Source organism: Dromaius novaehollandiae, chromosome 6, assembly GCF_036370855.1.
Source record: "Dromaius novaehollandiae isolate bDroNov1 chromosome 6, bDroNov1.hap1, whole genome shotgun sequence".
NCBI classification, from domain to species: Eukaryota; Metazoa; Chordata; class Aves; order Casuariiformes; family Dromaiidae; genus Dromaius; species Dromaius novaehollandiae.
The window spans coordinates 21,305,311-21,329,263 of record NC_088103.1 but is presented as its reverse complement, the minus strand read 5'-3'; the positions used below and the strand labels follow the sequence as shown (position 1 = coordinate 21,329,263).

The 23,953-nt window shown below is 35.4% G+C and overlaps 1 protein-coding gene across 20 annotated transcripts in view; it reads right to left on the bottom strand.

The window, feature by feature from the left end:
* The window catches only part of KCNMA1 (potassium calcium-activated channel subfamily M alpha 1), a 536,645-nt gene that overhangs the window by 117,325 nt on the left and 395,367 nt on the right, over positions 1–23,953 (bottom strand). For all 20 annotated transcript variants that reach the window (XM_064513826.1, XM_026116842.2, XM_026116843.2 and 17 more), the window contains exons 15-16: positions 13,210–13,319; positions 3,343–3,411 (exon numbers count right to left, since the gene is read on the bottom strand). In XM_064513826.1, coding sequence (XP_064369896.1) covers positions 3,343–3,411; positions 13,210–13,319 — 179 coding nt within the window. The remainder of the gene's footprint in view (positions 1–3,342; positions 3,412–13,209; positions 13,320–23,953) is intronic.

Genomic DNA, 23,953 nt, shown 5'->3' with positions numbered 1-23,953 from the left:
GGGCTTGCAACACTCTTATTTAAAAGTACTTCTAAATTCTGCTTTTAAGCAATCTTGTAAAATCCTTATTCATTAACAATCTAATACTGTTCAAACTTATTACCAGGCTGTGCTTAGTGCTTTGAGTAGTGTTATTAGGATTCATGAAAAGAGTAAAAATAAAAAATGCTATGAGCAGAGCGCTCAGCTACTGCTAACTGGTATAGTAATATTGAATTTAATAGAGTTCTGATGATTTATAATTGCTATTGATCTCAAATTCCCCATGGCAGAGTTAACACAATTTGACTGCAAATTAGAGAGCTTTAGAAAGCCAAAATTTAGGAGATTGCCTAAAAAGTAAGTGCCTAGGTAAATGAGTATTTATGTCTTTCTGTAACGGAGACATTAACAAAGTCAATGAAAATTTTGCCATTGACTTAAACTGGTGCTTGGATTTATTCTTAATATTGAGGAGAAGATTCAGAAAGGGGATTGAAGATCTAGAACCCCCTCACATTGCACTTTTGAGAGCTGCACACACTTCCGAATTCACTTTGCGGTTGCTTGAGCTCTGAGTGCAAAGTGATGAAAACAGATGAAATTAATCTTCAAAGGAAACTCCCTCAAGTAAGTAAAAGATCAGATATCTAATTTACTTATATAGATACTATATTATAAACAGTGACAGAACTCAAAGTGGCAGAAGTAAGATCTCATCACTCATGTGGAAAGAATGTTTCTAGAATATTCTCTGGTTCTGAAGATACTGGTGCTGGACCTGCCTCTGCTATATTGGGAAAGGCTAGTTCTTAAAACAAGGGCGACATCTAGATAGTATTCTGAATATTTATTTATAGTTATCATTGTTGCTATAAATTGTAAACTAGATAAAACCTCTCAATAGTTCTATAAAATGTGAAAACAAACTGAAATCTTAAAATAAATCAGTACGTTTCTACTGTTGGTCACTCTACTCATAAAGAGTGAAAGATAAAAGGGCATCATAACTGCTTCCCCTTCATATTTATGAAGTATTACCAACGAAGAACTGAAGATACAAAGTAGGATAAAATCTAGCCAGAGTCAGCATCAACAAAAATAACTGGTGAACAATAAATTTATCATACTAAATGACAGCTGCACTTGTAAGCCATGTTATTCTATTTTTTATCTTGATCCTCATTCTTATAATTTAAGCAAGATGCAAGGAAACTCAAGTATGCCTAAAATGTGAGAAACTGAAGTTCTGTTCCATTACCTTTTTGATTAGACTAAAAGGCTCCAGCTCAGCAAACCACAAATATGTACTTTGTGTTGAAGAGCACAGGAACAAGTAGAACAGTAAAGACATGCAGCATGTCATTACAAAATAGTTACCATGAGCATCCTAGCAAAATGCAGACAAGGCAGCCCTGTGATTCACCAAACAGTGACCATAATTATCACTGGTTAATAACACTAGCAGATATTGGTGTGCACCTGGGTTATAAGAAAATGTGAATAGCTATCTTATATACACTCTTGTTATATATATGTTCACAAAATCTCCAACTGCTAGCATCCCTTCATTAGTATTGCTTCCTGCAATTTTTAGGCTCTTTTGTTCTACCAAATTAATTCATTGTGAACAGTAACCTGTGTGGCTTTAGGTAAAGATTACAATTCTATCATATTGTGTTATTTTTAGGGGTATCCTCTGCATCATTTTATGATTAAGAACTCAATCCAAATCCCACTGAAGTTAATGCAAATAATGATATGGAAGCCATGAATTATCTATTATTACCACAAAAGACTGTAATATTAGCACCTATGTAACTAAATGACAAGCAAAGTAATGACAGCTTAAAGTTGGGTATTAATTCTTAAGGGGAACCAATGAAAATCAAATATTTGTAAACATTGTAAATACAAAATCTGGTAAATAGTACCACTCCTGTTTCTATTGCATTTTTTTCTAGATTAAAATGTTCAGAGACAAAAGAACAATTACTTGCTTGCTTTACATCAGCTAATGGAGAATGAGGTCATTCAATGGAAGAATAATTATTTTCAGATGAGCCCATGGGAGCTGAAAACATTATAAAAATCTGGTATTTCAAAAAAAAGGATTTCTTAATCAGCATAGCGTGGGCAAAAAGAATATCCAGCATCACATGCACCACTTCACATATTACTTATCACATAACAAATAATCATGTCAAACAAAGTACACGGCAGGGAAGTACTCTCATAAACAGTTGCTATATTAGATTTTTTGTGTTAAATGCCCCACATAGGTTTTATAGATATTTTTAATAAATAAAAATGAACACATATAAGAATAAACATTAAAATATGCCTTCAAAACCTCAAAACAGTGGCATAGGCTCACATGACTGACTTGGTTCTCCTTTGAGAATTAGTCCTCAACAGATTTAGGTAATTAGTTGACAGAAATAAGATGACTTAACGTACATGGTTCCAGTTTTACTATAGCATTTCAGAATGTAATTTTCAACTGAGAAAAATGTAATAGTCAGTACTACCAGATTTTTATTATATGTCCCTCCATATGTTGCTGACATACTTGCAGAGCACATTTACAGCATTTTTGTTAAATGGAAATGAATATCGTGTAAATGCACTGATGGACAAGTTGTTAGAGTCTTGACTCCAGTTTAACTTACAGTAGGATTCTTACAAACTTGCGTATGAAAAGAAAACCAAGAAACAGTTCTTTTCCTGTCTGTGAACTGTAATCATGAAATTTTTTCTTCTTATCGGATGAAGAAAGAAATCAGCCAAATCTTAATCTCAAGGATAAATGAATCTTCTCCAGTTTCATCTCGCTATTCACATACACAAGTTTTGTCAGAACACATAACATACATCTGTTACGTTTATCCTATATTTCTGTTTCTCCTATAGCTTGTGTGAAGTGGTTCTTCCAAATTCATTTACATTAAATTATTATTTTGAAAAATACACATAACCATAATGGGTTGCAGTATCACATCTATTTTCCACTTTTTCTTTTTCAGGAAAATTAGTTGAATTGCTGACTAGAGCAGATAGACTATCTTATACTGAATTAGGTCAGCTTTCATTTAAGTAACAAATTGCACTTCTGGAGGTGGGACACACGTAACACTATCCCCCACCTTCTACTAAATATTCTATCTTAAATTAACTTTGGGCAGGAAGAGTATGGCAGAAGTAAAAGCCTTTCAGCACTATGTGAACTCATGTAATGTGAGGCATGTTAATTATAATCTGAAATGCTTCAGAAGTATACTAGCTACGTTCATTCTAAAAAACTAACAGGCAACATTTGTGACAGTGCATTCAAAACTTCAAAATTTGTAGTCATGGACATACCTGCTTTCTCGCTTTTCCGACTTGTATTCTATGGCTATCATTAAAAGCTTTAGTTTCGCAAACACCAGTCTAAGGAAGAAAAGAAGCCAAGAGTCAGTCCTTCTTCACAACCACTATCTCATATGTAGAGATTGCTGAGGGGCATGAATTTTCTTTGAGAATTTTTACTAATGTCTTTTCACATTTCCCAATCAGGTGTACATAGAATATATATTAAGGTCTTCCTGTTTTGAAAGTAAATAACACACATTTTCATAAAACCGACAAGTTTACAACACTAGCATAATCACCAGTATTAGTTTACTAAATCTACTTAAGCAATAATAATAAAGGTCATGATACACAGCATAAAATCTTCATTTGGCTATTGCAGCTGTCTAGAGGAAATTTTTCCAATCTGTACTAGAATTTAGCCATATGTTGATTGTACTGCACATTCCTTAGAACATATGTATGTACTGATCTAAAAACACAGTACACTATTAATAAGTAAGTATTCATCAACTACTGCCACAGAGCAACAGCATAACTGGAAATCATTTGGAACTGGAATTGTACTGGAAGGTATATGCAAATAGTTTGATACACATTTTTTATAGCTGTAAAAGTCTGTGTGAGTGGCTATTTATTAATACAGTGATATTTTTCACAAACTTGGAGAGTTGAGAATTAGTACAGTACCATGTGCTTCCAGGAGACAGGCACTGTGAGAGTAAACAAGAAACCAGCCAATTCTGTTTTATAAGTAGGAAGCATCTGCACTCCAATTTTGTCACTGAAGAGTATGTACATTCAATGCTATTTGCTTCCCATACTATAAACTTGTCATGAATTCTTGTAGGGCTAACCTTTACAATTAGAGAGCTGCCATCTTGTATATCACACTAACTTTTTCAGTAAGACACTCAGTGTAGCTCTACAAACTTCACTACTTCAGTGTTATTCATATCTTTGAGTATGTTTCTATAACATTTATTTTCTTGGAATGCATCTGAACAATATTCTGCAGACTTTGCATCAGTCACACATACTTGACAGAAAACAAGGAACTGGCAGCTGAGCTGGCAATATTCCATTTCTATAACTTTCAGAAATCACTGTGAGTGGTTCATTTTTGCTGTTTCTTTGGGATGAAATAAAAATCAGAGATAAATATGATGTGTGTGTGGGGGGGTGACAATGCTGAGGCAACATGTTGTATATCAAAATACAGATATATACAATGAAATTTACTTTGCATTAATTTTTGAAACGTAATAATTAAACTGAATTTTCTTCTTGAAAATTTTCCTTTCATAGGATTGATATAGTACATCCATTCCTGCCTTCTTTTAGGAGGCAGGAGGTAGCTCAGTGTCAGGGAAGTAACATAGAAAGGCAGATAGGTGCAAGATTCATCTACCTTTATTTCAGAATCAACTAAAACTCTTATCCTACCACAGCACTTCTGGCCAATGCCAGAAATGGGCAGATAAAATCCTGATAGCTACCCAGTTCCTGGTTAGCCCATCACCTCAAACAATATTAACAGGAAAATGAAGGCTGACTATGTTTATAGCATCAAAAAAGAAAAAAAGAAGAAGAAGAAAAAATTATTCAGTTTTCAGGGATATTGACAGTAGGGTATTCTAGATGTTTTATTAGGAGTATTATGCACCTGTTCTAAAAAGATAATATAATTCTGTGGTTCCCAATACAGTATTATGAGCCAAGAATGCCAGGAGTTCTAAACTTATTTTTTATTTTGACCAACTACATTCTTTGAGGAAATACACTGAACATCTCTGCCATCTCTTTGTGCAGTATTTGCTAATCTATATATGCCTTCCAAAAACACACCACAAAGTGAGAAGCATTATACCACCCTACTATATTGGCATCAGTATGTCATTCCCATCTATAGAAAAAACAAAATATATTTATATGGTAAAATAAATAGGTTTACAGGAACTTGGCCATGCAATTAAACAACAGGATAAATAAGTCTTACTATTTAACAGTATTTTTCAAATGTAGCTTGATATAATTAATATTGAGGATGATGCTGGTTGAAAATAATGAAAACAATGCATTTTGTTTGCCAGATAAGGATCTTATCCTGGTATTTTTCTCCTGATACATTAAAAAAAAAAAAAACAAAAAAAAAAAACAAAAAAAAAACCTTGTAATAAGAAGACAGAACACTTTCTATCCCAAGTAATTATTATGTAGAGGTCAAAAAAAAAATTGTCAATGACAGTATGGGAAGCCTTAATTTCTATTTTATTTTCAACTGCCAGTATCATCTGCTAAGTACAGATGAACACAGACGTTTGTGAACAAAGGCTCTTAAGAATTTGCATCCAACTATTTCTATCTACCTAGAGAGAAATAAATTGGTTATGCTGTTATACCTGCCTTCTTGACTGGTAATGCTAGTCACTGGCATAAATTAGCCATAGACACCTGCTGTATTATTTGTACATGGCAGTACTGGGATAATGACGAATTTAAAGAAATTATCACCCTCCTTTCTGAGCAGCAAAACATGAAGATATAATCTTGATTAGTTATTAGGTATTGAATGCCTTACCAAGTATTAAAAAAAGATTTTAATTAGAAAATCTACTGGGTAGGAATTATTTCTTTTCAAGTAATATTCTTGAAGTGAAAGCTTTTATACTATATATAATTTATAACTGACCTTGAGAAAAAAATAATCTTTTTTGTTAGGACTACTTTTAACAAAGGACTAGATAAGAGTCAGGAGAGAAAAAATGTTTTTAATCTATTGCCATCCCTTGGTTCTGCTGCAGTTATCAAAAATATTTTGATAAAGGATAAATTATGTCATTATTCATCTAATGAAAAATACATGGGAAAATATCATTCTTGATAAAGAGATGTATAGTAGCGTCTTAAGTTGAGAAAAATATTTACAGTATTGGAATTCTTTTATAAATACATTATTTTTTGTTCTTTCAAACTACTCTTCATGCTCAGTTCTCAAAGTTAAATCACTGTAGTGACTAGTTCTTCCCCTTGTGCTTACTAGTATGCTGTGTTCTTTAAGAGTTCAAAGGATGACAGTTTCAGGTACTTTACTTCTATGGAGCAGCAATATCTAAAATCATTGTGGTTAATGAGGTTTGTATGCTGGAATAAAAATTACCATATTATATTAACCATAACCCAAACTTCTCTTTTTAGTGGTTTATTAAATTCAGAATCAGCTAATCTGCAAACAGATGAAACTGGCAAAAAGCATGGGCACCTTCTACTTGCAATTAACAGCTGCTTCCAAATGCTCAGTATTCTTGCTCAGGCCAGGAAAAAAAATCAAACAAATACTTCAAAAGCAGAATTTCACAGAACTATTCACAAATTTAAAATGAAGCACTGATGTGATTTTTTTTTTTCAGTCACTATCTGTAAAGTCTGAATTCCATGTGAGGGATTACCCAATCAGATATTTTGATCAACTATAAAGTTAGGTCTGTTAGCAGGGCTTTGGTGGGTCTTGTTAAAATATTTGAGGTTTATTTTACAGGTGTCTTACTAGATCATTATGTGCACTTCTACTTTTTCTTTAGAAATGTCAGAACCTTTTAGTTCTGCTGCAGAAGACCAGATGTCAAGTTACAGGAGGGATTAGATCTTCCTCTTCATAACAGTGAAAAGGTGAACCCTTGTCTCATGGCTAACAAATGCGAAATTAGAAATACTAAGCAACACAAAGGCACTGGCCAGAATCAACCATATACGTAATGCAGAAACCACAGAAGTTGTTGCAATAATAGCTGTCTCCCGCAGTTTTATGGACGTGAGGAGGAATTCTTTGGCTACCAATACTGGAAAATTTGTTCAAAAAGTAAGTGTTTAACTACTAATGCAATTACTTCCACTCATCCTACTTTTTATCTTACAAGACTATTCTTATTGTTAAACTATAGAATGAGAACAAAAAAGTTTGAGAAATCTGAGAAAAGATAAGAAATCCTAAAAGGCAAATCCAGAAATAAAGAATCAAAAAGTATGGCTGTTTGTGCATGTGTGTAATCATGCAGATGTTTCTGGATCCATGATTGCTACATATTCATGTAGAGCAGGAGTAACTTCACTGAGCTCATGGAATCATTAACGTAATGAAAAATGAACCATGCCAGCAAGAGTTTAGCCTATTACACAGGCCTTAGATAAGTGGGCACTAGCAGTTCCATGTCAGATTAGAATTTTAACCAGTCTCCCCGCTGTGAAGAGACACAGAGATATTATATATTCAAGGTATTTCTTCTGGTCTAATCCCATCTCACCAATAAAATGAAACACAATTAACTTTTATATTTTACAAATCATGAATCACTGACTGCAAAGAAATACCCATTGCCAGATTCAGTGCGCAGAAAATGTTCTTCATGCTTATTGGCAAAGCACTGAAAAATGCAATTTCTAATTTCTTTGGTCAGAGTCAGGAGCCAACAGATGCATCAGACAGAGATCTGAAACTGATGAAAAGTATCACATATAAACTGAATAATGCATCTGCACAGCAACATTTTAAACATATTTTAGTACTTCAGTAAACATTTCCCTGATGTGTCTAATGATAATCTGCAGGTTTCATCTCTTTTATTGTGCTTTGCTAAATTATGCTATGAGGCAACTTTATCTGTGTAGGCTTATCATGGGGAATATCTAGAAAAGGTGCCTGTCCCCCAGTCTTTGAATGTTCTTCTGGTTGGAGGTTACAGTAGGCTAGAATCCCATCAACAGTGTAGCAGAAGAAGAAGAAGAAGAAAAGAGCTATTACCCCTATGATGGGCAGCAGCTGAGGCTTTCGTAAGGGTCTTTTATGCACCTGTTCTACAGATCTAAGAAAGTTTCTATCAATACCTGTGCTGACTATCACAGCATGTGCAGACTATCATACCACTGTATGGCAGTGGACAAAGACTTTTTGGGTTTTGTAGAGAGGAACAGGAGACCTAGATAGTACAGGCTCACCAGAAGAACCAGAAGAATAGGTGGAAAAGCCACCTATTAAGTTCCAGGAGACTGGATTGCAAACCATTTACATAAGTTAGAATAATAAAAATGACCGAAGTAGGCTTAGGTCTGCATAAAGCAGTCCAAAGAGACAAAGCACTCTTTAGATCTAGTACCACTGTAATAACAACAACAACCAAAAAAAAAAAAAAAAAAAATTTCCAAGACTGGAACAAGACTACTACCAGAATAGTAAGGAATTCATGCTAGTGGGAAAAGTAGACATCTGCAGGGACTACAGAATACCAAATATACATTTTAGTACAGAAGCATATAGAGAATATGGGTGGATCCTGATAAAGATCAGGCTCTATTCTAGGGGTTTCACAAGTCATTATATAAATAATAATAGAGTACTGTAAGTCACTCTCTATATACATGTTGCTCCCTACATAAATGCACACACAGGCACTTAATAGAAAATTAAGTATTAATAGAAAAATAAGTATTAATAGAAATTAAGTATTTGTACCAGTTCAGGTAAGTCAATGGTAGCTGACAAGAGAAACAGCAGGTGAACAAATAAATTTGCTTCTCACAGTAATGGATACCACTACCATTACTAGGAGGGTAGTGAAAATGTCAGCTGAATATTCAACTGGTTCTCGTTGCTGACATATCAGTCTGATAGGAAAACAATGAATATAAGAAATGTTAATGCAGAGCACTCTGTTGATTTTGTCTCCATAATTTCCACATCAAATATTATTTTGGTTTATGAGATGGTTGGTGATTTGAAACAGAATGGAAGTGCTGGGAAGCATTCTGGAATGCAGTCCTGCTCCAACCCATATTTAGCTAAGGAGTTTCATAAACTTGTCTTTCATGACTTCTTTGTACCCTTAACCTGCAACAAGGAACTATCACTACACTGTTCTTTCTGGCCGCCTATTAAACATAAAAATATTGGAGTAAGAACACTGATTAAGGATAATGTTCCTATGGGAGCTCTACTGAAGGATCTAAGCACAAGTAAGTCACACTTGCTTTATAAAAATAGCTATTGTTAATTTTCTAGATAGGAGCACAAAACACAGCTGCAACACCTATACAGAGTTTTGTATCAATAAACCAGAATCTGGCCAGTAGTTACTAACCTACAATTCTTGAGGCTATAACTATTGCATGTACCAAGTATAGGCAAACCATGGCGCAGTAAGCATTGGTAATTGCTGAATTTTTAATGATAACATAAGCCTCCAAAATTTTAACTAGAGAAAAAAGAATGAACTCTGGGAAGTTCTAAGGCCTCTGTGCTGATCTCTGGATACCTTCCTACTGACGCAGCCTTTTCATATTTGTGAACTTCCTGAACTCCCTACTGAAGTTCACTTACTGTGAACTTCATACTTGGGACTTGCGGTCCCACTGGGCCAAAATTAGGGAGCACAGGGGGGATTTAAAATATCTGTTTTCATGTGTTGCCCCTTGATGGCTCATGGGTGCGCCTAAGGAGACTATTTGGCATGTATTAATTGGCTGGGTGGGAGCAGTGGGGATGGTAAGCCATTTTTGTGCAGACCCAAAGGAGAGTTTCTTAGAGAGCTGGGAGGAGAGTGTACAATATGAAAGACTTCTCTAGGATACTCAGATGAAGTCTGATTTTAATTACAGTTGAAAGATGGGAAGCTTCATTGGGAGCCACATCAACCTATAGGCTGACTTGGCCATTACCTCAGCTGAGCTTAGGCTTGAGGAGTCTAAAATTTCACACACGTCTGCAATCGCCAATAAAATCCTGGGTGCAGGAAAAAGCAGTTAATTTAACTGCTATGAACTGAAACTACAGCTTCATTGCTTCAGAGAGGTATCAAACTGCAATGGGCATATGTGTGGATTCAGCCTCCGGAGTACAAGTGACTAAGGTTTACCTCACCCTCTGAGATGAGACAGAAACCAACTAGCTGAAGAGAATTATCCAAAGACAGAAGCAAGAACTCGACAGTGACAGGTAGCCTACAATGTCCTGTTCTGTGAAAGACTCTGGTTTAGTTTTGAGTCAATCTCAGACTGTGTAGTGGTACTACTGTGAATACACTCCAAAGAGAAGTTATCTGTCCTGGAGCAGTTAGAGAATGCAGACCAATGCTGGGTGTCACCTACTTGGCTAGCCTAATTCTCCTTTGTCAGGACAGTGATGCTACTAAGACATCTGCAATCGGCTTATCAAACATGGTCTGTTACCAAAGCATAAAGAAAACATCCTGACTAACATGGGAATATAGACCATGGTTATAAACCATGATGCCATACACAGTGCAAAGGCAGAGCTGTTGACATCTCCACAATTTTCTTGTTTATCAAAAAATGGCTATGACATTTGACTGAATGAATGACTTCAAAATTAGAACCAACAGCAAATGGGGCCGATCTAACATATATTAAGAGACATAGACACCTTTCATATACTCTTTCTAATACTAGGTCAAGTGTGGATCCATAGGGCATGTGCTAGCCCTCACTAGGAAAACTTTTGGGTGGAGAGTGGTAGATCAACAACCTGGGTGGAAGTTAGCCTTGCATTAATCAATATTGTAAGGCCCACTAGAAGACTGTATACTTTGAAAAGAGGGACACAGATCAGGTTACTTTCCTCTTTACTCAGCATCATCCATACCTGGTCCAAGAAGAATCACGGGCACAGAATGATAGAAATTATGTTCACATATTAGAAATACATTGGTGGGAATATATTCACAAAGCGTACGTGCGTGCACACACACACACACACAGAGCGTTATAAATAAAACTTGTCCACTGCTATTCACTTCTATTTCAATGTCAGTCTCATCCTTCACCTGGGTATTGAAGTCAAAAGCTTGAAATTCTTCTAAAATATTGTGTGTCCTAGCTCCATTGAAGTAACAGCTGTTTCTGCACCTGATTTATGCTTGCTGTCTAAACCAAATGGCAGCCTATTTACCAAAGAATCAGGTTTCTAGATTGGTAATCAAGACCAATAACCTCAGGGAACAGCACATCTCATTCAGCTACAGGATCTTAACATATCATCAATGAATTTTAAAAGCTAGATTAGAAAAACTTTTCTCAAAGTTTTTACATTTTGTAGGTAGTTGATGACACTAAGGCTGACCACTGATTTTATTTCCTATCCACTGTAAAGCACTTTTTGTTGCTTCACATGTCTTCTGGAAAATGAATAGCCAATTCTTACTGTAATGAAAATATATATGCACCAAACCCACAGTTATATATCACCACAGTGATATATAACACTACATTGCAATTACCACTGTGCTTTAAATAACCTGAATCGAAGTCTTATCACTAAACTGCTGATAAATTTGAGTTACAGCTTTTTCTTTAATTTAAACTAAAAACACAAATAATTAAGCTTCGAGATAATCAAAGGCTTAAGGAGAGCTACAATATTTTGGGATATTCATAATCTCATTAAATGCCCTTTCATTATTTTATCTTAGCTCTATCAGCACGTTAAATGAATGGCAGCTTTATGTCAAATACATTCTCAGTCGCAAGTTTCTAGAACTCACGGAAGCTCAACTGTGTTTGACAATGGTTTTGCCAGGAGTATTTAGCTTTCATGATTCTGGCTGGTGCAAACAGCACATATTCCCACTTGTTCTGAGTATAACATACAATTCTAGAATATCCTTTGAGATTTTCTGTTTACTGTACCCAGGCAGTAACAAACACTTTCCCTCAATTACCTAGTCACAGTCTAGTGAACACAGTAGAGGCACGGACTGTGAGCCCCTTCATTCTACTAGCAAACTGAAGGCTGGGCTCTGGGCTAGCCATATCCCAGAAAAGGCAAGATTTTCTAATTGCTAACATTCACCTAACAGTTGTTTTTTCCTCATTCTTACGCCATAACTTATACTATACTGTAAAAATCAGGAAAGGGGACAAGTGAGAGGAGTTAAAGCAAAGCCATTCTCCTTTACATAAGAGATACTATCTTACTTTCTCCTCTATTTCCTGCTCTAAGAATGGAGTCTACAGAAGTTTTTCTGTGTTTTCTAGTTAGATGTCAGTCTCTTCAAATGCCTAATAAGAAACAGACTCTGCTCTGAACAGGCCCTAGGAAAGGTGGTCCACAGTCTCTGTTGGGACCCCTTGGTATGGCCGTAACAGAGAACAAGACCAACAGAAGAGGAAATCTGATAATGCTAAACTGTCCTGACTATGTTTGTGACAAAGATATTTATCCTAGAAACACTGTGCACATGAATCTCTTCAACAGAATGCTTCTAGAACAAATAAGGATTTTCTGGAAATAAAACTGTACTATGGCTTATGTTATGGCTATACACTATATGCTACAAATATTCCCTTTTCATTACAGAACAAGTATATTTTCTCTGACATATGTTTCATTTGTTAAAAGTGTATTGCAACCAGTTCCATAGAGCGCTGGATGTCACACCACTTACAGCATATATAACTCCATTACGTCTGCTTCAATTAATGAATAATTTCCCTGAAATGGGACATAAGCCAAGATGGTGACACTGCCAAATACCATTCAAAGAATGGGAATCATTAGAAGAAACAATAAGATAGCACTTACAAATAAATAACTCAATTTAAATGGATTGCTGATTAATTTGCTCAACACTGAAAACATTTAGGCTTTCATTTATTCTCACTTAGTTCCAAATCACTTCTAAAAACAGGCATTAAAATGTTTGGAAAACTTCCATGCAGTGATTGCTTTAATGTTTATTTTATTGGATTCCATCTGATGCAGCAACAATATTAGGACTGTAGCAGAGAGAGAATGTCTCCTATGGAAACCTTTGATTTCGCTTGAGAGCAGGCAAATAATTATGTCTATTAATATATATTTCTACTTACTCACAAACTGCAGGGAAGGACAAACCCACAAAGGCACTAGATAGATATTCTGTATACATTTCATTTGCAACTCCTTCCAGATAATATTTCTGCCACGTATCCTCCTCAATCTAAGAGAAAGAAACACAGATGCAGAGTTCTGAGTAAAACCAAAAGTTTCTTTGAAATATATAAACAACTGCTTAAACATGAATCAACTTTTAACAAATATAAATTTGTAGCCCACTCCAATATTATGGCAATTGATATTGCTTATTTTTAAAAGGATTTCATGGAATGCCAAAAAAGAGAGTCCATGTAATCAGCAAATTAAATAGCCTACATAAAAATAAAATACTTCAGTTCTTGGTAAGCACATTCAGCATGAGGTGAAATAAGGTTGTGGAAAGCATGAGGAAAAAATGTGTCAATTTTCTCTTTCTGAAAACTCTTCATTAAAATGGTTGACTTACATTGTTATCTGAGTCTCTCTAGAAATGTCTCAATTGTTTTCACCTTGTTTAAAGTTGGACAGCATTCGAAAAACATCTGAAATTCTAAAAATCTGCTCTTCTCAGCATCTACATAACTATTATGGAAATATGAGAAACAGATACACTGAAATTATTTTTTCAAGGGCTGTCAGTGCTTTGGGATCGCAGCAGAGGAAAACCTTTGCTGCTGAATTACATTTAAAGATATCAAGGAATACAACAGTCAGAGGTGCTACTGAGCTACCATTAAAAGCCCAATGTATTTGCCTAAACAGGAGTTTCTGGTGATATTTGAGATGCCCAGACAATCCCATCAAGCTTCTTATTGCTGCCCTGGGATCTACAGATCCCATGACATAATTGTGAGGTTTATAGCTCAGCCACTCTAAGGCCTCTCAGAGGGCACCAAACACCTATATTAGGGTATCTGAACTGAGCCTCTCAGGATCTGCAGGATGAGCTCTGCAATCGAAAGTGCAAATACAAAACTACCTGATGTGACTGGAGAAGCGGCCTTCTTAGGCAAACTGGGGTGACCACCACAAACATGCAGCCTGACATATCTTCCATGAAATATTTGCTTCCAAATTTATCATATCACACTAAAACAGAAGAAGTTCGACCACAAGGGGACATTCCTGCATATAATTACCTCTTTAACTTTATTAGCAAATTGTGTTATATGGGGACAGAGAACTTCGTATTTGCAAGAATTACACACAGCACCAGAAAAGGTATGTATGATGAACAGTATGTATGTGTAAGAGTAGTCAAAAACATGCCAATTACATTAGACTTGCAAAAATAATGTGATATACTGCTTTTTTATATTACCACATTTTCATTAGCCACAGTCTTGACTAGGCAGTAAATAAGGAAACAAAAATAAAGGGAGAGATTGAGAGATTATTTTCTGAACTCAGGCACATTCCTATAGAGCATGGAAATATTTATCTTAAAAGCTAAAATGCCTAATATCTTAAAAGCTTATGTCTAAAAGCTATATTTTGCTCTTTTCAATAAAAATAAGGAAACACCTAGTTCCACTGTTTAGGTAGCCTCGTTATGGTCTTCATCTTACTGAGCAGAAAGATAAAAGATAGTGAGTTTAGATGTAAAGGCCAAGAGAGTGACTAATGAAAAGCTACATGATGAATGAGAAGATACTCTTTTTAGAAAGCTATTGGTAGAGATTTGTAAAGCTACTTCAAAGGCTGAAGTACCAAATACTGCTTGATTTGAGATGGACTTAGATAACTCTCCCTCTTAAACATTTCAAAACTTCTTTTTTTCCAATATCCCCAGCTTTTCCCAAAGCTCAGTCTACACTGTGTAAACAAATGACATTGCTGATTCTACAATAAATAGAGCTGTACTCAGGGGCAATGATGTGACAAAAGAATGTTTTGGGAACCATTGGTCTTTGACATAAATTACAGAAGATGAGGCTCAAGTGCTTTAATCTACACTTGCTTGTCTGAAGTCCCTGAGCCAGTGTAATTGCACCCATCTAAATATGAGCCGGATTTTCTGTCCAATACATGCAGAACTCTCAGCATTTCAGAAATCCTTATCAAAGAATTCAAAACAACTTTTCAATGCTTTAAAATCTTGTACAGCTACATTAGTGCCCACTACATCAAATATCTGGGCTAATATCCAGTCAGTGATTTTATGAAACACCTTATGGCAGCAAGACATACAGGCTTGTATATTCTTTATGGTAAATGCATTACAGTATGTTAGGAGGAGTCTGTTTTTTGTTATAAATATATACTCCGTATTACAATATACATGTACATCTCTGTTGGTATCCAAGCAAAGAAATTAATACTTCGGATGTAAGTGACTTGGGTATGTGTCCAAATCAATTTTTCAGCCATTCAATGACTAATCATAAGGAGAAAAGCATCTTTAAGCAAGCAACAATTTATCTTTGTTGTGTCAAACTACATCTGTTTTTGAACAGCATTAAAACAAGAGGCTCTTGCATAAGATGTAGGACTTAGAAACTAAGTCTCTATGTAGACTCAAAAAAGCATAAACATTTAAGATGGCAAAAATTAAAGCACATACTCCAAACCCCAGCCAATTCAGGACTATGACCTACAACACACTGTATGAGTTTTTAACATATCAAGCAACTGGCTCTCCACCCCTTAACTTGAAAAACAAACTCATGCCTACATAAATGTCATTCGTGACTTTTTTTCGGGATATTAATCCTATTTTTTCTTTTAACTAATTAATTTACATTGTTGTTTCATTAATTGTACTTCACATTATTCAACGCTAAATTATGCTTCTAAACCAATTTATAATCAGAGGAAAATGCTAATTGTGTAACAACACTTTTAAGCTAAGTATCTAAAATTCGACCATTAAATATTTAGCAACTGAAAAATGTGACCTTTGCTTTTTAAATCTCACGTTCTGTAGAAAATAAAAAAAACATGAGCAGAAGTTTTAAAAGTAAAGTGCATGCAAAAACAAAAGCAATACTTGTTACTGAATCCTACTCATTTTATAAAACTCTAGAACAATTACATTTTTCTTATACCTTCTTATACATTTTTATAAACACTTAATATTTTCTAAAAAATTTAAGCTTTTCTTCTGTGTCCCATATGCTTACTCCAGTTCCAAATCATGAAACTCACAAAAACCCATAAAATCAGAAACCTACAGACATACAGTGATGTTCTTCTTCATCCTGCTATATTTGCTCCTTTGGAGCGCTCTCTTCATCCCTGCTCCACCTGCCTGTGGAGTTCCCCAAGACTCTGGACTTGATCCTTCTTTCCTTCTGTTCTCTACCATATCATTAGCTAATATCATCCAAAATACCAAATGAACTGTTTCCCTATGCTAGTGATCTGCATATCTTGCTTCTTATTTCACTCTTAAATCCTTTATCCAAACTGAAATCTCAGCATCTATGAAATCTCTTATTGGCATCTATGAGCACAGCCACCAACTCACGAGTGCTTTCATGAAGACCTCTTCATCCCACTTCCCCTCCACCAGTGTTACCACCTCCTCTTTCAACCAATTTGCACGACAGCACCATTGTGCCTATCTTTAAAACTCATAACATGGTTATCTTCTTTGCTCACTTCTTTTCTAAGTCCAGTCACCTATTCTATGCTTAATCTCTGTTCTTGTTATATCATTAAACAAAGGCACACCAGGGTAATCTGCAAAAAATTCACAGAATAGTTGAGGTTGGAGATCATTTGGTCCAACACCCTACCCAAGCAGGGCCAGAAATTGTCTAAATCATGTTACAAAAGTTTTCATTTTCAAAAGTTTGAAGAGACAGTAAGATCAGTTCAGTATCAGACTAGTAATTTATGGATAACTAGTGCAAAAAACCCTCAGAGATACAGTACTGTTGTAGATGCAAAGATCAGTGAGCAAAGCCAGTACTGCATTATTCATTACGAGCAAGCAAAGCAACAGCCCCAGTGAAGGACTTCAGAAAGGGAATTACAGCTGAGCCTCTGTGGTTGAAGACGCATGTGTTAAGAGTGCAGTATCCTAGCACTATAAATAACAGCCACAGCTGTGCTAATTGTCTAACTTGAAGAAGTGTTTTTATAACATGCCCACACATGGCTTTTATTGAAATGATATGGTCTTGATAATGCTGAGATTGTTAACCTCTTTCACAACTTAGAAGCATCTCTCCCCTATAACAGCCTGATCTACAGCTCATTTAAACCACTGGAAGCAACTTTACTGATTCTGACAAGCTTTAGGATCACTGAACAGAACAAAGTAGAAAGACACCACAGTGTATTCTGACATAACAATTTAATAGTTAATAAATTATTTATTGGTGTGACATAAATTTCTCTTTTGCACACACACAATTTTACAGGATTAAAAAAAATCAGAATTGCACAGCTATTATAACAGAACTTCTATAGTATTTTATACAAGTTTACATTTTTATCCTACAGGCTCAGTACTAATTTGGGATTTACCAAACTTTTCCTCATGTTAAATCATTTAAAGGGCACTTTTTCAAAAGAATGTTTGAAAAAAAAAATGTTCAGAAGAACAGAAGGATTGCAGACTTTCTAAGAACCCAGTGAAACACTAATTACAGCAAATCTATTCTTTTTCCTCTTCCGCTGATGGGCTGCCAGGTAACCAGTTACTTCAGTTCTGGAAAAGTAAACAATCAATTGCAAGTATAAATTGCAATATGGAGATGATCGAAATCATATGCTTCTTGACAAGTGGACTGCAAACAACCAAGAAAAATTTCTTTCATAAAAATAGTTCCATCATTTGTAGACCATGTGGAATGCTAAAATGGATTTGCATTGTGTTACTCTTCACCACACACAGAGTAGTCATATCACATTTTTTGTAAATCTTTTATTTTTGTGAGGCTTGCAAATGTTGCTGATCAGCAGCTCTTTAAATACACAAAACAGATACAGTGCAGGCAGGGTAAAAAACAGAATAATGATAGCAATGACATGTGTGTGACTTGCCCTCTATTTTGTAGCTTTTTCTTCGATCAACATCACCTAGGGTTGGAAAAAATACGCAAGGAGAAAAAAGAAAAGCATAAAGAAAATCAAATAAGGCTGTACTCTGCTTTTCTACTTGTTTCTCCTTTCTACTTTCTTCCTTTGTTTTCTTCCCTTTAAGTTTCTGGTTTTGATTTCAGGCAACTGCAGGTCAGAACCACATTTAGGTGCTCACCTCAGTCAAGGATCCAAGCAAGGACTACCAAAATGAAAAAGCAAAAAGAACTGCAATGGATCAAGCTTCTTAGATACTTGTTAGTGTTGAATTCACCTTCTTGAAGTGATTATAGTGTTAGAGCTTAGCATAACATGAAATTTTGACTAATGAATTTTTAAAATTGCTGATATTTGAGATGCTAGGAAAAGACAGAACATCATCCAGTGTGTCATCCAGTCCATATCCGGACTTACTGATCCTTATCTAGTACTAATTACTTCCTATATATACTTCTCTAGACATTAGCAGTAAGTTGTCAAAACTGAACTGTTAATACAGAGATGCAAAACTCTATCCCATATACAGCTAAAAAATACATGCCTCATACGTCAGTGGACTGAAAATAATGAGGAATAACTATTCCTCATTAGGCAAACTCTGCAGAAGCAAACAGAGCTGACTTTAGGGTGACTGTGGTTCAAGATGCTACTGATCAAGGTTACTAGCACATAGCACAAATCTCAGTTACTAAAGCTATGAAAGCTATTTCATTATTGAAATTAACACCTCAATTTTAGCTTACCTGAAAATGTTACTGTGCTCCCAAAGAAGAAAACAAGCTGATTTTAACTTGAAAAACAAAGAAAAAAACTACAGACATTTTAACTTTATGGTTATAAAAAGAATTGTCACTGCAAACAGAAATGGTCTATCTTATTTCAGCTCACCTGAGAGCAGAATCTGGATACTTCTGTTTTCTACCTTTGTAAAATATGGGCTAATAAAGTTGAGACAAAGAGAATAGATTTAATTTCAGACCAAAGTTTCCCGCAGAAAACCTTTGCTTGTTAGCTGCACAAACACGTTCCAGCAGAAAGCATACATCTCTCTTTATGAAGTATTAAGGGCTCCAGGAAGCCATATATGTTAGTTTGCTTCTGATATTAAAAACTGATGCAAGGCTTTATCTCCTAGTCACAGTTATTTCTGTGGACAACTGCAAGTTTGAGAAGTTTGGAATTTAGATAAAACCTTGTGTTATTTTTGATTAAGAATCTCAGAGATCCACTGGAAAATGCTTCCTTGGTAGCAAAATGGTTGGTGAATGATAAAGCATGCAAATATTTCTTTAGAGTCCTTGCTAGCAGAGTAACTAATGTAGAAGTTAAATCTACTCAATACTTAAAATAGAAGAAAACGTAGTGAAAACGTGCAGTGAGAAACACCAGTATGTATGCCCGAAGCATACAAACACAACAGCAGCGAACCATTTCAGTGCAGAACAAAATCACCTTGATATTGCAGGATCCTACTATCATTTATTCTCTTCCCTTTTTGCTTCTCTCGTTTCTCTCATTATTTTCCTTTTCTTTTAATCTGTCATAGGCATCTAGAACAAAATGTTCAGGCCTTATTCAGATCTTATGTAAAGGATAACTGTCAGTCCCACATTTTGAGGGAGGAGTGCAGAAAAAATTCTGAATCTTTTTTTCTCCAAATCAGGAATAATGCAGAGACTTTTTCAGATTTTTGAATGAAGAAGTATGCTTCAGAAACATACTTCTAAAATACCAAAGCCTATAAGTATTTAATGTTCAGCACATAAAATATCTACATGAGAACATGAAAAAAGTCATGCATACATTAATAATGTCCAACTATGTTTGATATAAGGATATAGACTTCATTTTAGTTTATAATTTAGTTTATAATTCAGGGAAATAGGCAATTCCTATAACCACTGACACCACTTCCCATGCAGTTGAATAGGGAAGAAAAAAATTTAATTTTGATGTCAGGTACTGAAGTCTCCTGTTTCTTTTTAAAGCAGTTATTTAATATAACAGTTTTGGTTTAAAGTCTTGCTTACATGCTTTGTGTGTTTATATCTCAGACCTCTGGAGTTCAACAAAACCCAAGCAATTTTCTTCAGCCTATTCTTTATATTGGAATTATAGAAAAATATTTTCAGGAGATATTTTAAAATCAGACTCTACTATACTGCATATCATTTATAAAAAGCTCTCCTTCATGCTGAATCACTTCTACAGAGGGTAATCACATTCTTTGCGGGTAAGATCTACCTCTCTCTGCCATTGCCCATCACTAAACTTTTCAGAATGGAGTAAGACAACGTACCATTGTTCAAATCCTTAGTCTGAGCTGAGGATTTTTTTTTTTTTTTAATCAAAAATAAAACTCAACTCTCTTCACATACATAGTGTTCCTAGCACACAATGTTTAGGAAATATCTCTCCTAACGTATGTCCTTATGTACACTAGCTTCATATTTGCATTTTTCAAAAGCCAGAACATTATGGAGACTACATAATCCACCTCAAAACAGTATGTGAGTAATTTCTATACAAAGTCTCTTCATTTCCTCTTTATCTGCTCTTGCATTTGTACTCTTTTGCCCTTAAAGCTATACTTTTTGATGTTCCAGAATATGGAAGAGAATATTTATTTTACATAATCTATTCCTTTGGTAAGGTTAGCTACTTCTGCCATTATTTGCCTAGCTTTACATCAAGCCAAACAGATGCAATTTGTTCTTGTGTGCATTTTCAGATGAGCTAATTTCACTTTTCTTAAAGAACTTGAACTCTGGTTTCCCAACAAATATATTCCAAATATTAATTAAGAAGCTGTGTGGAGAATCTGACTGAAATCAAGCTGTCTTTAATATCTATGTCTTGCTTTTTGGCTAGGAGACTCAAGGGCCATGCCATCACATTTTTTCCTTCCTTATGAAACTGACAGCCTAAGAATTAGCATAGCCTTTTCCTCCAACAATAAAATACACAACTAGGAGAAGCAGAAATGGGCCAAAAGAGGTTAACAGGAGAAAAAGAAATCCTCCTAGCCAGTTAGATGGAATGAGAGAACCTTCCCTTGACTGATGCAGATGACAGACAGCTGCATTCAAAAAAGCTACCTGGACTTGTTTCTCTATGAGCCAGTAACAGACCAAACTTTCGGGTCCATAGGATCAGAAATCCTCTTGAACTGAAAAGTAGCTTTCCATTTCCATAATGTCTAGAATTGTATAATCTTCTTCATATAGTTGTAGCACAATATTCTCCTCTGTAACATAACCAATATGTCCTGGACAGCTAATCAAGCTAGCAAAACTCGAATGATGAGGAAGAGCAATGCTCCATTCATTCTTCAGGAGTAGCTATTTTAAGAGAAAATCAGTTTAAAATTTTTGCCAATTAAGAAGAAACTATTTCAACTGGAGAAGCAGAATGTTCCAAAGTCAGAATTCACATACTTGTTTGCCATTCCTAACTGGAACTAACAAAGGTACAAGAGTTTTTCACGATACATAAGCACCTTTCTTTGTGAAAGACTTTTCCCTGCATGATCCTAATGAGAAGGCTTTGCAGGTCATTCTGTTAATTTTATCCCTGAAGTAGCTAACATACTTCAAACACCTACTGTAGTAACACACGCAAATGTAATATTGTAGAAAGTACTGGTGGTTTCTGGTCCAGCAACATGGAATTATTAACAGTCTTCTACTAGTGATCACATGACAAATTATGTAGAATAAGTGTATAGCCTTCTCTTTCACTTCTGAGCTTAAATCACTGTAAACCGTTATCACAGGGTGCTCTGTTGGTACAAACAGTAAGAAGTAATTTGTCTTCAGAAACCTTGCATACTCTGGAGAAAATTTTAACAAATAGTGACAAAACAGTTATTCCAATTACAGCTGGAAAGTAAGGTAAGGCGAGTTTAGACAACTGAGGAGCTCACAGAGACTATGACACACCATTGCAGTGATTTGCACCCAGATCTCCCAAGTTCTCCTCTTGTACTGTAAGGACAAGACTATCTTATCCTGATTGTATTATACTGTAACTCTGGTTTCCTGGATACTCATAAAGCAAATTACCCACTGATTCAATAGCCTATATGAAGAATGCCTGGAAAATGACAGAGTATACCCCAAGAAAGGAAATTTAATTTCCATCTCTATCTTTTTTTCAAGTGGCAATGCTCCTATCCTCTTCTCTTTCTGTATATAGATACAATACTGACATCAGCAAATGTATTTACATAATACAATCATTTACCAGTGATACATGGTGACAGAGAGATGAAAAAATGATGTACATCTCACAAGCACAAACATTAATATTGTCAATAAACCCCCTAAATCCTCAAAACATCCAGCCCAACCCTTGGCAGTATAATTATCAGCAGCTGTGTAGCCCCAACTGATCCATTCACTTCTCAATGCAATGACGTAAATAGTTACATGGAAGACACTGAGTATGTCTGAAGCTGAGGATGCTATATCACCTCTACCGTGAAGGTCTAAGATACACTACTGAGACAGAGAACTAAGGCTAGAGTTGCAGTGTGACTTGGAATATTACATTGCATTTTGCATTTAGTGGGAAAAGCACAGAGACGACAGTGGAGTGTCTTTATAAATACTAAGGAAGTGACACAATGAAAACTCTTTTAGAGCACAATGAAAGCAGTTGCAATGTCTGCTTCCTAGCACTGACTGAGCTCAGCTCATTGCCATCCAGGAAAGAGCATAAAGCAGTAATGCTGTTGAGAATAATTTCAGATGTTTGGAAGAAGAACGTGTATCTGATATTTTGAAATACATTTCCTTTGATAAACCCAATTTTACTGAATAAAAAAGTCACAAGAAAGAAGCACATTAAATTAAAGAGTTGATTCCAATTATTATATCTCCTGGACATTACTTGAATATTGTAGTTCTGCTATTAAAATGAATATGCTTTACTCAAATGGACTAACTTTTTTGTTCAACATACATGTCCCAGCATGTAGTATTTTATCAGAGAGCATGCAGTGAGAAAGTTTGGTCTTCCCAAAATTAGAAGACTCATGAAAAAAACTGAACAAAGCATTGTGAAAACCATGGGAAAGTTGTTATCTATTTGTTTTTTATAATAAATATATAACTTCAAAAATGCCCAGAAGGCTAGATGGATAAGTATTCTGGAAGAATTGTCTAGAAAGTAACGTCTTCAAGGGGCAATTTTCTTGAGCTCTAATCAAGGTGTTGTTTCAATCTTGCTATGTTGCCTTTCAGGAACATGAAAAGCATTCTGGGAATGGGCCCGTAAGGGGAATGATGGATGTGTGTGTGCATTAAACTTTTCAGGAAGGCATGAGTTCTTGCAGGTGTGGGAGCCACTGCCTCATTGTGGAGCATGCTGGAATCCTTTTTCTAGCTTCCATCTAAGACAGGGAATCCTGCTTCCACCTAAGCTCAGAAGGCTTCCAGGGTCTCCTCATGTGCAATTTTACAATTCTCCTCTTCCTTAGCATTGTTCTTTTCTAACTGTATCTATGTACAAGAAGGAGGAAGTACAAGAGGAACATTTGTCTTTGTGTAAGGATACCGAAAACAAAACAAAACAAAACTAATCAAACTACACTGGGAAATCTCAGAGTAATCCATTCCACTTTAACTATATTCTTGACTGGTAGTTGAAAAAGTAGTGCAATGTATTTTAAACATTTCCTCCCATAATATCCTTTCAGTCTACCCAAATTGCTTGTGTGGGTGT